Source organism: Gigantopelta aegis, chromosome 7 (assembly GCF_016097555.1).
Source record: "Gigantopelta aegis isolate Gae_Host chromosome 7, Gae_host_genome, whole genome shotgun sequence".
NCBI lineage: Eukaryota > Metazoa > Mollusca > Gastropoda > Neomphalida > Peltospiridae > Gigantopelta > Gigantopelta aegis.
Window position 1 is genome coordinate 28,298,955 of NC_054705.1, and position 13,898 is coordinate 28,312,852.

The 13,898-nt window shown below is 35.4% G+C and overlaps 1 protein-coding gene across 1 annotated transcript in view; it reads left to right on the plus strand.

Moving 5' to 3' along the window:
- Positions 1-8,979, plus strand: part of LOC121377439 (NFX1-type zinc finger-containing protein 1-like) — an 18,892-nt gene extending 9,913 nt beyond the window's left edge. The window contains exons 2-3 of the mRNA XM_041505423.1: positions 1,561-2,469; positions 3,855-8,979. Coding sequence (XP_041361357.1) covers positions 1,561-2,468 — 908 coding nt within the window. The 3' untranslated portion in view covers position 2,469; positions 3,855-8,979. The remainder of the gene's footprint in view (positions 1-1,560; positions 2,470-3,854) is intronic.
- Positions 8,980-13,898: the final 4,919 nt, after the last annotated feature.

A 13,898-nucleotide genomic window follows, 5' to 3' on the forward strand; every position in this document is an offset into this window, starting at 1 on the left:
AGGGGAGCTACTAAGGGAGGGCAATTCAGCCATCAGTTGTAGTATGTCTGAACGGCCCCTGTTTTCCTGGATCGTCAGTTACTTGTAGGTGTCAACTCCGTTGGAGATGCTGATATTGTATAAACCGCCTTGTTGCCCATCCTCTTCTTCTTTGGTGGCTGGTCACTAAAGACAATAGTGACGATCGTTGTTGAACCCGTATGCGAGGTATGGTATTCCACCACTCACTTTCCCAAATAGAGAACAGCTTCTTCACTGTGGGGTTGGGAATGTCCTAGAAAACGTTCGCTCACAAGATCTGCTTTGATCAAGAATCACAGATGAAGTGTGTGTGTGTGTGTGTGTGTGTGTGTGTGTGTGTGTGTGTGTGTGTGTGTGTGTGAGAGAGAGAGAGAGAGAGAGAGAGAGAGAGAGAGAGAGAGAGAGAGAGAGAGAGAGAGAGCACGTGCAGACAACACAGTCAACCTTGCACTCGAGCCTTCCAGTGTGAAGCAAGAGTCAATGACGAATATGACTCAACAGTTCATGTATGGTGCAAATCCATTCAGTATTGATGTTGTGGTGGTGAAAGTCATAATGACACTGACACAGATGAATATCATGCGTAAGGTTAATACTTAGTGTGTGGGAAACAGGAACAAAAACAGAAAGCGCCAAGAAAATGAAGAATCTCCCCCACCCATCCCGTCTTAAGTTAAACATGTAGATGAAAAGTTCCCACTTGTAAAATGAGTTGCTTTAGCTTTTTGATATATCAATGCGGGAAACTGATAGTTTAATTTTAATTCCAAAGAAAGAAAATAAATATCTTTAGAGTACACACCTTGTAACTTTATTTATCATAGTTTGCTGAAATGTCAGTAGGCATTTTTGGATTCTTGATAACGTAACAAAAAAGGATATGGTGACATTTAGTTATTTTTCTGATGAGGTTGTCACTTCTTAGGTCGGTCCTGCTGCAGCACTACAAGTATGGATATCGAAAAATCGATGAATCGAAAATAGCTGAGGTAATAAATAGAATAATAAATTCGCTACCAGTGATTATCAACTTTATGTCCTAGTGAAATAATGTTCATTTGTCACTCGCTAAAGCTCATTCTGAACATAAATTTTATAATAACTGGTCACTCGATTATTAACCTCTATGTCGGAGTACAGACAGGCTGACTATAATAAAAACAGGAAGTGTATATCTTGGCGGGATTCGAACGTACTGCATCGATTGCCATGGCAACTGACAGTCTAATAGCATGTTAATCATAGTGATGACTGGGACATCAACTAAATGAATGCACAACTACCTTGCTTCTAATGCAATATAATATTTATTTTTCAGTGATTAATTCAAATGTAATAGGCTTTGCGATGCACTTGGGTACTAGCAGGATAAACAAAGTTGTATATGTTGAAAACAATTTAAAAAAAAGTGTATATTTGTGTGAATTGACCCTAATGGTAGTCCAAATGCATTAAACACACGGTAGGCATCCAGTAAATTAATGTGTAATTAATCTTTGTTTTCATTTTAATACAATGTACGGGTGGTGTTTTTTGCAGGTCATGTATTTTATGTTGATGTTGCTGGTGCTGATGTGCCTTGTCCTAAATGCTCTGCCAAATTAAGATCACCTCCTAGTACTGTGGTAGAATCCACAAAGAAAACAGAGGTTGATGCTACACGTAGTAATCAGCGTGATGGTACACGGAATAATCAGCGTGATGGTACACATAATCATCAGCGTGATAGTACACGTAATCACCAGCGCGATGGTACACGGAATGATGGTATACGGAATAATCAGCGTGATGGTACACGGGATAATCAGCGTGATGGTACACGTAATCACCAGCGTGATGGTACACGTAATCACCAGCGTGCTGGTACATGGAATAATCAGCGTGATGGTACACGGAATCATCAGCGTGATGGTACACGTAATCACCAGCGTGATGGTACACGGAATAATCAGCGTGATGGTACACATAATCACCAGCGTGATAGTACACGTAATCACCAGCGTGATGGTACACGGAATGATGGTATACGGAATCATCAGCGAGATGGTACACGGAATAATCAGCGTGATGGTACACGGAATACTCAGCGTGATGGTACACGGAATAATCAGCGTGATGGTACACATAATCATCAGCCTGATGGTACACGTAATCATCAGCTTGATGGTACACGGAATAATCAGCGTGATGGTACACGGAATAATCAGCGTGATGGTACATGTAATTATCAGCGTGATGGTACACGGAATAATCAGCGTGATGGTACATGGAATAATCAGCGTGATGGTACATGTAATAATCAGCGTGATGGTACACAAACTAGTGAGGTCGATGGTATGCAAAGGACTGAAGAGGTGACGTTCCCTAGAAGAACGAGGTTGGCGGTACACAACACACACTTGAGGCAGACTGCACCGAGAAGGACGCCGACGTACAGACACAAATGAGGTTAGTGGTACACACAACTGACATATCAAAGTGATGATGATAATACACAGGAACATTATGGTGATACTATTACAAAATGTCACTAAGAGTTTAAAATAACTTACATGTATGTATTTCCAATGTTCTCCCTAGAAAGATTAACATTTGTTGTTCTTTGTTTTCACGACAGTTTTAAATAATATTACATCAGTAAAAAAATCGAATTTAGAGAATTGTGTAATTTAGGTCAATATTTATCACAATTACTTTTAAAATGTGAAGCCACTGTAGCCAGTACTTATATAAAATTGTGATTAGACCTCCAATTTCTTTTCCACAAAAAACCCCAAAACATTTTAATAATTTCATTTACTATTTCATGGGTATTACAATATCCAATTAGGGTTAAAAAGTGTTTAATACGTGACGTCACAGTCTGGAATTGATGTACATATTGAAAAAGAACAGTGTCAATTTCATTGATACAGGATGAACATTTTCTATGTAATTTATATTTGTTATGAAGGATTCTCCAGGAAAACACTTTTTTAATTAGTTATACAAATATTATATGGTCGATTAATTTGAAGTTATTTATCATAAAAATACATATGGATATAGTGACGTGACAGATGAAACTAAGAAAGCACTTTTAATAAGCTGATTACAATTATTATATTCTCTCTAGATATATCATCTTCGAAGATGTCATATGTGTACACAGTTCACTAGGCAACTATATTTTATATTTTATTCACTATATATATATATATGACCTGTTATTGCTTAGTCAATTAAAGAATTATAGTTCAAGTGATATTGACACTTCGCACTAGCGATTATTATTTATAACGGTATAAATGTTTCTGACCTGACGATCTATAAACAATGAATCATATATTTACAAAAAGCCCACCTACATTTCAGCATACACCATATCTAAATAGTGTTCTACTTTGTCCATTTGTATGCACTGATAGTGACAGGTTTGTTTTGATAACGCTCACGGTGACAATACAACAATTACTGACATATTTACAGTACAAAATGTCGTGGTACATAACGAACAGAACAGAACAGAACTTTATTACAACTCAGGCCGTTACACAACGGCATATGAGGAACATACATTAACAATATTTTACAGTGACAAGATGGACTTTACAGGAGATAATAAGATACTGTAGAACAATATAATGAAAATATGATATACTGAGCAACAGCTGAGAGAAATGCTATTGTTAATTTTTTCTTAAATCAAATTAATTTATTTTAGTATTAATTTTTTTTAATCTCATGCAGGCATTTTAAGCAGATTTTGATAGTTTATGTTCCAAATTCATTTTAATATGAAAACATATAATAAATTATACACATTAAATAATCGTATTTCTTTTAATGTTCAGTATACCACGGCCTCTGATGAACCAGCAGTGGAGTACTGGTGATGTGAAATGAATTCAGAATTTCCCAGACAGTCATCCATCCAGCGTTACTTCACACGAGAAGTAGTTTGTGAACCTGGCCCATGTATGACCATAGTTTTCATTGTCAATCAAATGGGTATACATTTTAGTTTGTTTATAAATATTTCATAGATGACAAACTCGTAGTTGTGTATTTTAATAGATGTTGTGCATATGTTGTACATAATGTTGAAATGCTTTGTATTCTTTGTCTTTGTTGTGTGTATTATCTGACTATTACTAATTGTACAGACTGTTTTGTATGTAGTATCTGACTGGTTGTATTTAGCAGTATAACGGACTATTACTGATTGTACAGACTGTTTTGTATGTAGTATCTGACTGCTTGTATTTAGCAGTATAACGGACATTTACTGATTGTACAGACTGTTTTGTATGTAGTATCTGACTGGGTGTATTTAGCAGTATAACGGACTATTACTGATTATGCAGACTGTTTCGTTGGTAATATCTGACTGGTTGAATTTAGAAGTATAACAGACTATTTTTAATTATACAGACTGTTTTGTGTAGAGTATTTGACAGGTTGAATTTAGCAGTATAACGGAATATGTCTAATTGTAAAGACTGTGTTTGTGTATAGTATCCGACTGGCTGTATGTATCAGTATAACATACTGTTTTGTGTACAGTAACTGACTGGGCTGTATTTAGTAGTATATCGGACTATTAATAATTATACATACTGTTTTGTGTGTAGTACGTGACTGGGTATATTTAGTAGTATATCGGACTATTATTAATTATACAGACTATTTTGTGCGTAGTATCTGACTGGGTGTATTTAGTAGTATATCGGACTATTAGTAATTGTGCAGACTGTTTCGAGGGTATTATCTCACTGGGTGTATTTAGCAGTATAATGGACTATTTACTAATTATAAACACCACTGTGTGTAGTAGCTGACTGGTTTAATTTAGCAGTATAACAGACTATTACTAATTGTACAGACTGTTTCGTGGGTATTATTTAGCAGTATAACTATTTCTAATTGTATAGACTGTACATACCGGTAGCATGTGTTACAGGATACTACTAATTGCACATTTTCTTGAGTATACTTTGTGACGTGGATATATTTTGCAGTATTGCAAAATATTACAAATTGTACAATGTTTTGTGTGGAGTGTGTACTGAGAAGTATAACGAAATATTATTAACTGCACAGTTTCGTGTGTAATGACTATTTTTAACTGCACAGTGTTGTGTGGAATGACTATTATTAACTGCACAGTGTTGTGTGTAATGACTATTATTAACTGCACAGTTTTGTTTGTAATGACTATTATTAACTGCACAGTTTTGTGTGTAATGACTATTATTAACTGCAGTTTGTTATACGTAATGTATTAGTAGGTTGTATGTAGCAGTTTGGCAGACTTCTACTAACTACAGACAGGTTTGTGTGTAATACTAGTATAATTATTATTTGTTGTACAGAATGTTTCTGTGTGTAGTATAGGACTGGAGTGTATATAGCAGTATTACCTGTTTTCAATGTAATATGTGACTGAGGTATGTTTACCAGTGTAGTGGACTTCTATATTCTGTAAACTTGTGTAGACTGATTTGTATGTGATATGTATTTACAACTATAACAGACTATTACTAACTGTATTGAGTTGTAACATGTATTTAGTATTATTACCTTTTAGATAAATTGCATGTGTTTTGATTGGTCAATAGCCAATGCATACCACAAGTACACCGTCTCATTTGCGGGAAAATACAGAATTTGCCGGGGTGTACGAAATGTCACATGACTTGCTCGATTGGTTGTACGAAAATACAAACTGCGGATGAGACCGACGATTTTTTTTCCAACACGCCTCACTGATTAAATTTGTTAAAAGACTTGAATTCATTATGAATGGGAATACCACAATTCGGCATATTTTATATTTGCTGCTTATTTGAAGATTTCTTGAGCACGTTTTGCAAAAAAAAAAAAATGCTAGATTGTAATTGTTCGCGTTTTAAAATCTAATGCTAGAATTTAGCATTGCGTAATCAGTTACCGTGGTAGAACTTGGGCTAATTATCACGAACATATTTTAAGTAATAACTCGAACATATTTTAAGTAATAACTCGACATGCTTTTTTACAGGTTCTACATGTTAGTACAACACGACAAAGATTTTTGTTCGGCTGCGGGTGTTCAATTTTGTTTTCCCGATATGATTACAGCATAATCGTAAACGTTTCAAAGACGCAAGATAATAAGGCGCTACGAGTTGTCTCCCTTTGCAAAACACAAGTCTCGAAATGGTTTCGGAGTAAAACCACCCGGAATCCTTGTTGACACTCTTAATACCCAAATAGCTAACAAAATAGCTGTAAATACCTTGCACAGTAACTAAGTTATTTGTTTACAAAAAAAAAAAAATCCAATATATTTTGAGGAATTTGATGTTATGTCACGTTATTATTAAACTCTCAAACTCAAAATGTGTATGTACTTTATTTAAAAGTTTGACTGTCAGTGTAATTTTAGTTTACTTATAAAAACAAATCTAAAAGGTAATAAATTCGTAAATTCGTACAACCTGTCAAAAACCCGCGTAACTAACAGTATAACGGGCTAATACCGACTGTGACTAATAACAGTATTGCAGAATAGGCCCTATCACTATCTGTACAGACTATTTTAGTAATGTGTGTGTGTAATATGTTACTGGGCTGTTCTTAGCAGTATAATAGATAATTGCTAACTGTAGACTGTTTTGTTTGTAATATGCGTCTACTTTATGATTGGCATTATTAACATGCTATTATTAGCTGTACAGTCTGTGTCAAAAATGCGACTGGATTGTAACAGTATGTCATGATGGACTTATACTATATTTGACTGGTTTGTATTTAGCAGTATAGCGGACTGTTACTAACTGTACAGACAGTCTGTGTTAAATATGTGGCTACATTGTAAAGGTATGATGGACTTATACTATATTTGACTGGCTTGTTTTTTGTAGCGTAGCGGCCTGTTACCAACTGTACAGTTTTTGGGTCCATTTACTTTTATTGAAATTACTATAGTCAAAGACCTTCTTATATTGTAAGCTACAAACATTTGGTTTTACTTTCCCTTATTAAATTAAAAATTGAGGTGATATAGTGTATAATTATTTCTATGATGCAAGCTTGTATGTATCAATTTTTGCTGTACAAAATTTTGTTTGTGTGATTTATTTGATTTATTTGATTCTGTCAACAAAATGTTGTTTAATGAAAGCTTCTTTTCAATTTGAAAAAAAAAAACGATTGCCCCGCCCCCAGATTTTTCCTTGATTAAGTACTCCAAAAATAAAATTTAATTCCCCCTAAGTGACATCAGTCTGCTACGGGCCTGTTTGCATTTTAATGTATTTTACATAATCGACCATTTCATAACTATACGTCTAATGTAGGCCATGAATATTAATTTGGTCATGGTTATGTAGTTCATTTATAAAATTGTCATAATATTTATTATCCATAAAAAATCCAAATTTAAGAATAATAATTTTGTTGCTTCTCCCCCCCCCCCCAAAAAAAAAAATTAAAAAATTAAAAATTAAATAATAATAATAATAATAATAATAATAATAATTATAATAATAAAAAGTTACTAAATTCAAAAGAAACAGGCCTAAAAAAGGAAATAATAATGTATGTTTTTTATGAATGTAACAAATTGAGTACTTGCCTTAAAATGCCGTACAATTAAATTAGCACCCAGTCCTGTGAAAATCCTAGCTAGAACACTAATTTTATTATTATATACGTTTGCTTGGGTATCTTACTTTGTATTTGAGGCAATCATATTATGTTCTGTTTGTAGTTCTTTGTAAATTGTATTGGATTATTAAGTGTTGATTTCGTCGTAGTAAAGTGATGAGTTGTGTTTAGCATAACAACAAGTATCTGTGTGCGTTTATTTACAAGACGTGACCATTGTCTGCATGTATATTAAATAGATATTAAATAGATATTACTATCATAGGTTTCTAGGTACGTGTAAGGGGCCGTCCAATAATTACGAGATGCGATACTAAACTTTGTTGGGCATGGAGGGGTGTTTGTCAAGAGTTGTGTAATGTTGCTGGAGTTTTAAATTCTCATTTTTATAAAAAAAATCTTATTTTATTTATTTTGAAAAAAAATTTAGCCAGTCACTACTATATTGTCGGACAATTTTATGTTTAGTATTTATTACTTATTTATTATTTAAACAAACAGAAATAGCGGTTGGGGGAGAAATAGCGGTTGGGGATACTGACAAGAGTTACGTAATTTTACAGGCTTAGTTTTAAAAATCGGGGTATTAAAAATGTCACATATTGCGTTAGGTAATTCTTGAACGGTCCCTAATACAAATAATGCCACGTACCCCTTGCACTTGACTCAAAGCCTACTTTACTAACATATTTTCCTTTTTGTTTTAGTTAGGGATATTCCACATAACATTTACTTTTACACGTACTATGGAATGACACTTGGTTTGGGGTGACAAAGGAGATGACTTGGTGTATTTGTGTAATGAAATAACGACACAAATCACATACACCTTGGACCGCACATGGCAGTCCTCCCTAAAACAAACTGTGTATTAAAAGGATCTACCCTTAAAATGTTAGTGTTTGTTGTTGACTCCGAGAAAAATACTCACCACCAAAGCAATACACCCTCCCTAAAGAATACTACATACATGTATCAGATGGATGCGCCCTGAAAATCCAATCTTTGTGTGAAGATATCATCCCATTCGCCTAGTAATGGGGTGGGCTATACCTACCCCACCACCACCACCACCACCACCACCGACCACTCGGCTCATAAACTTATGCAGCCTTCGAAATTCTTGCGACGGCAGTTTAATTCAGACAATAACAAAGTAATTACCCCATAATTATGAAAATGCCGTTGAAGATCAATTATGCAACAGTTTTTTTGCGTCAGCACTGCTTGTTGCCGTCTCGAATTTCGAGGGCTACTATGTGTATTTAATAATAAAAAAAATAAAAATAATAATAATAAAAAAAAAAAAAAAAAAAAAAAAAAAAATATATATATATATATATATATATATATATATATATATATATATATATATATATATATATCGGTATTAGGAGTGGAGGACATTGGGAGGTGGGATGATATTCCAGTTATCAGTATTGGGGAGATGGCTGATTGAAGAGAAGTAATGGTTTGAGCATATTGGTCTTAATCATAATTAATTCCAATATTTTTCACTATACTGAAATTCTTGGCCCCACCCATCTCGCCTTGTGTCATTCGTTTTATATGATATGCTTTACTAAATTGTTTAATTGTAATTTCCAATCGTTGTATATACATAGTCCTAGGTTGCCTGTGATAAATAAAGGTTTAATTGTTAAGAATGTTTTGTTGGTTTTGTTGTATTCGTCGCTCGAGTGTATAGGTTGCAGTATACCAAATAGCATCTCGTTGGGTCAAAGCTCGAGTGTATAGGTTGCAGTATACCAAATAGCATCTCGTTGGGTCAAAGCTCGAAGTGGACATAATTAAACAGGCATTAAATAGAACCTTACCTGCCATTGGTGCGATATGTGACAGGGCTTGTTTCATAAAGTCTTGTTTCGTCCTGTCATTTGATTTGAACTATATGCCGGGACTTACTTAAATTAGGATACAAAATTTTGTGCGGCGCTTGGGCATTGAAAGACGCTTCTCTGAAACTAGCAGAATAATAATCTGTTTGTTTTGTTTAACGACACTACTAGAGCACATTGATTAATTAATCGTGGCCTATTGGATGTCAATTATGGCACGTAGTCATCAGAGGAAACACGTTACATTTTTCCTGATGCAGCAAGGTATCTTTTATATGCACTTTCCCACAGATTGGAAGGCACGTACCACGGCCTTTGACCAGTTGTGGTGTACTGGTTGGAACGAGAAACCCCCCAATTATTTGAATGGATCCACCGACGTGGTTAGATCCATATTTACCACCGAAACACCACAAGAAGAGTTTTCCATGCGTGTGGTTTCTTACAAGCCTTTTTTATGCGTCCTTTTTTCTTTTCTTTTTTTCTTCTTTTTTTGGTTGGTTTTTTTTTGGGGGGGAGGGGGGGTTGCATTTCGCGCCCGCATTGCGCCAAAACCCACAGTAACGGCCATTTTCCATTTGCGCGTTTTTTGTCGCGGTGCGGGAGTGGAACATGGAAAACGAATGCATCAAAAAATCTCTTCTATGGTTATCGATAGCAGTGTACCCAATCGCGCCGAACAAAAAAAAACACCGGGCACATAGAACGCGGTTCTTAATTGCAACAGGCACATGGGCGTAAACGGTCACCTAAGTAAACTGTTGATCCCACGTACCAGTATTATGGAGTGCACGACACACAATTTCCTGCGGATCAGTGTGGCCAAATTCATCATTTTGTTTTCATGGAATCAGGCTTTCCACCAAGTTTGGAAATGGTCTAGTAGTCTAGTGAAGAAAGATATATCTCCATACAGCTCTTGTAAGTTTCAACCCTCCCCAGGGGAACCCTACATTAATGCAATTAACAAGATGTGACAACTACTCAGTTATTGACAACTATTGAGAGAAGAATATTTTTTAAAAACTGGTTTAATTTTCGCCCTTTTTAGCACCACCCCTTAGAATTCGGAAGCGAGGGCTCCCATTTTTGTAGGGGGGGGGGGGGGGGGGGGGGGGGGACAGGCTTGTTTTTGACCGAATTAAACAAAAATGTCTGAATCTGAAAAACAACATTTATTTATATTAGCATTATAATCAAACAGCTATATAGGGTTGTAAATAAATCACTACGCATTTAAACATGGATAACAACTAACTTTGAGGGTAGAATGATGGAAAAACATGGTAAAAAGGTCCCGTTAGCACATTTTGCCCGAATATCTCTATAATTTTTGCCCGAATTTGATGTTTTGCTTCAGAACTAGGGGGACAGTTGCCCTCTCCCCCCCCCCCATCCCCACCCCACCCTGTTTCGTACGCTTATTAGAGAGAGGTCCGAATGACCAAAAATAGCAAATTTATTTCTCCATGTACCAAAGCTTGACATTTATGGAAGAAGAAAATATTTAAGTTGGTTTAGTATTTTCCTTTTAGGTCCCCCCCCCCCCCCCCTCAGGTCCCAAGCTGAATAAAATTACACTTGTAACTACTACATTCCTCTATATAACTACCATGTCTATATACATTCCTCTATATAACTACCATGTCTATATACATTCCTCTATATAACTACCATGTCTATATACATTCCTCTATATAACTACCATGTCTATATACATTCCTCTAACTACCATGTCTATATACATTCCTCTATCTAACTACCATGTCTATATACATTCCTCTATATAACTACCATGTCTATATACATTCCTCTATATAACTACCATGTCTATATACATTCCTCTATATCACTACCATGTCTATATACATTCCTCTATCTAACTACCATGTCTATATACATTCCTCTATATAACTACCATGTCTATATACATTCCTCTATATAACTACCATGTCTATATACATTCCTCTATATAACTACCATGTCTATATACATTCCTCTATATAACTACCATGTCTATATACATTCCTCTATATAACTACCATGTCTATATACATTCCTCTATATAACTACCATGTCTATATACATTCCTCTATATAACTACCATGTCTATATACATTCCTCTATATCACTACCATGTCTATATACATTCCTCTATCTAACTACCATGTCTATATACATTCCTCTATATAACTACCATGTCTATATACATTCCTCTATCTAACTACCATGTCTATATACATTCCTCTATATAACTACCATGTCTATATACATTCCTCTATATAACTACCATGTCTATATACATTCCTCTATATAACTACCATGTCTATATACATTCCTCTATATAACTACCATGTCTATATACATTCCTCTATATCACTACCATGTCTATATACATTCCTCTATATAACTACCATGTCTATATACATTCCTCTATCTAACTACCATGTCTATATACATTCCTCTATATAACTACCATGTCTATATACATTCCTCTATATCACTACCATGTCTATATACATTCCTCTATATCACTACCATGTCTATATACATTCCTCTATATCACTACCATGTCTATATACATTCCTCTATATCACTACCATGTCTATATACATTCCTCTATATCACTACCATGTCTATATACATTCCTCTATATAACTACCATGTCTATATACATTCCTCTAACTACCATGTCTATATACATTCCTCTATCTAACTACCATGTCTATATACATTCCTCTATATAACTACCATGTATATATACATTCCTCTATATAACTACCATGTCTATATACATTCCTCTATATCACTACCATGTCTATATACATTCCTCTATATCACTACCATGTCTATATACATTCCTCTATATCACTACCATGTCTATATACATTCCTCTATATCACTACCATGTCTATATACATTCCTCTATATCACTACCATGTCTATATACATTCCTCTATCTAACTACCATGTCTATATACATTCCTCTATCTAACTACCACGTCTATATACATTCCTCTATATAACTACCACGTCTATATACATTCCTCTATCTAACTACCACGTCTATATACATTCCTCTATATAACTACCATGTCTATATACATTCCTCTATATAACTACCATGTCTATATACATTCCTCTATCTAACTACCATGTCTATATACATTCCTCTATCTAACTACCATGTCTATATACATTCCTCTATATAACTACCATGTCTATATACATTCCTCTATCTAACTACCATGTCTATATACATTCCTCTATCTAACTACCATGTCTATATACATTCCTCTATATAACTACCATGTCTATATGTATATGTACAAGACTATTCGGTTTTAGTATTCTTGGAAGTACAGAAGATTGTGCTTTTTAATTGGCTTAATTTCTCCTTTTGGGTCCCGCTCTTCATCTCCCGGGCACCGGCCTCGGTGGCGTCGTAGTTAGCCATTGGTCTACAGGCTGGTAGGTACTGGGTTCGGATCCCAGTCGAGGCATGGGGTTTTTAATCCAGATACCGACTCCAAACCCTGAGTGAGTGCTCCGCAAGGCTCAATGGGTAGGTGTAAACCACTTGCACCGACCAGTGATCCATAACTGGTTCAACAAAGGCCATGGTTTGTGCTATCCTGCCTGTGGGAAGCGCAAATAAAAGATCCCTTGCTGCCTGTCGTAAAAGAGTAGCCTATGTGGCGACAGCGGGTTTCCTCTCAAAATCTGTGTGGTCCTTAACCATATGTCTGACGCCATATAACCGTAAATAAAATGTGTTGAGTGCGTCGTTAAATAAAACATTTCTTTCTTTCATGTCCGGGGGGGGTGTGTTAGAACGACCAAATTCATGAATTTGTTTCTCTGTGTGTCAAGGAAGATTCCAACTACATTTTCTTGGAATTGGTCAAGTAGTTTTGGCAAACGGAGGAATCGATATTAATGACAGTAACAAATTAGATAAACCACCTGTTGACCTTTATATGTATGAAGACTATTCGGTTATAAGATTCTTGGAAATACAGAAGTATATTTTTATAAGTTACTCAGTCGGTTGAGTCTGGGGTGCTTGCGTCGCAGGATCGAACCATCTCAGTGGATCTATTCAACTGATTTTTTGTCGTTCCAACCAGGGCACCAGAACCGGTCAAATGCCGTGGTATATGCTCTCCTGCCTGTAGGAAGCATTCGAAAATCTTGCTGGGGCTGAAAACTCGGGATAGTCGTTTTAAATGGAGAGTAATGTTTGAAATTAGTTATATAGTTGGAAATAATGCATTGAGTTTGAGGATGTGTCTTCGTAGTAAAGTCATTAACGTGATTTGGAATACGGCTATATTATTAAAGTTTGGTTTGTTTGTGTCAAAGGGGGCGGGGCGTAGCTCAGTG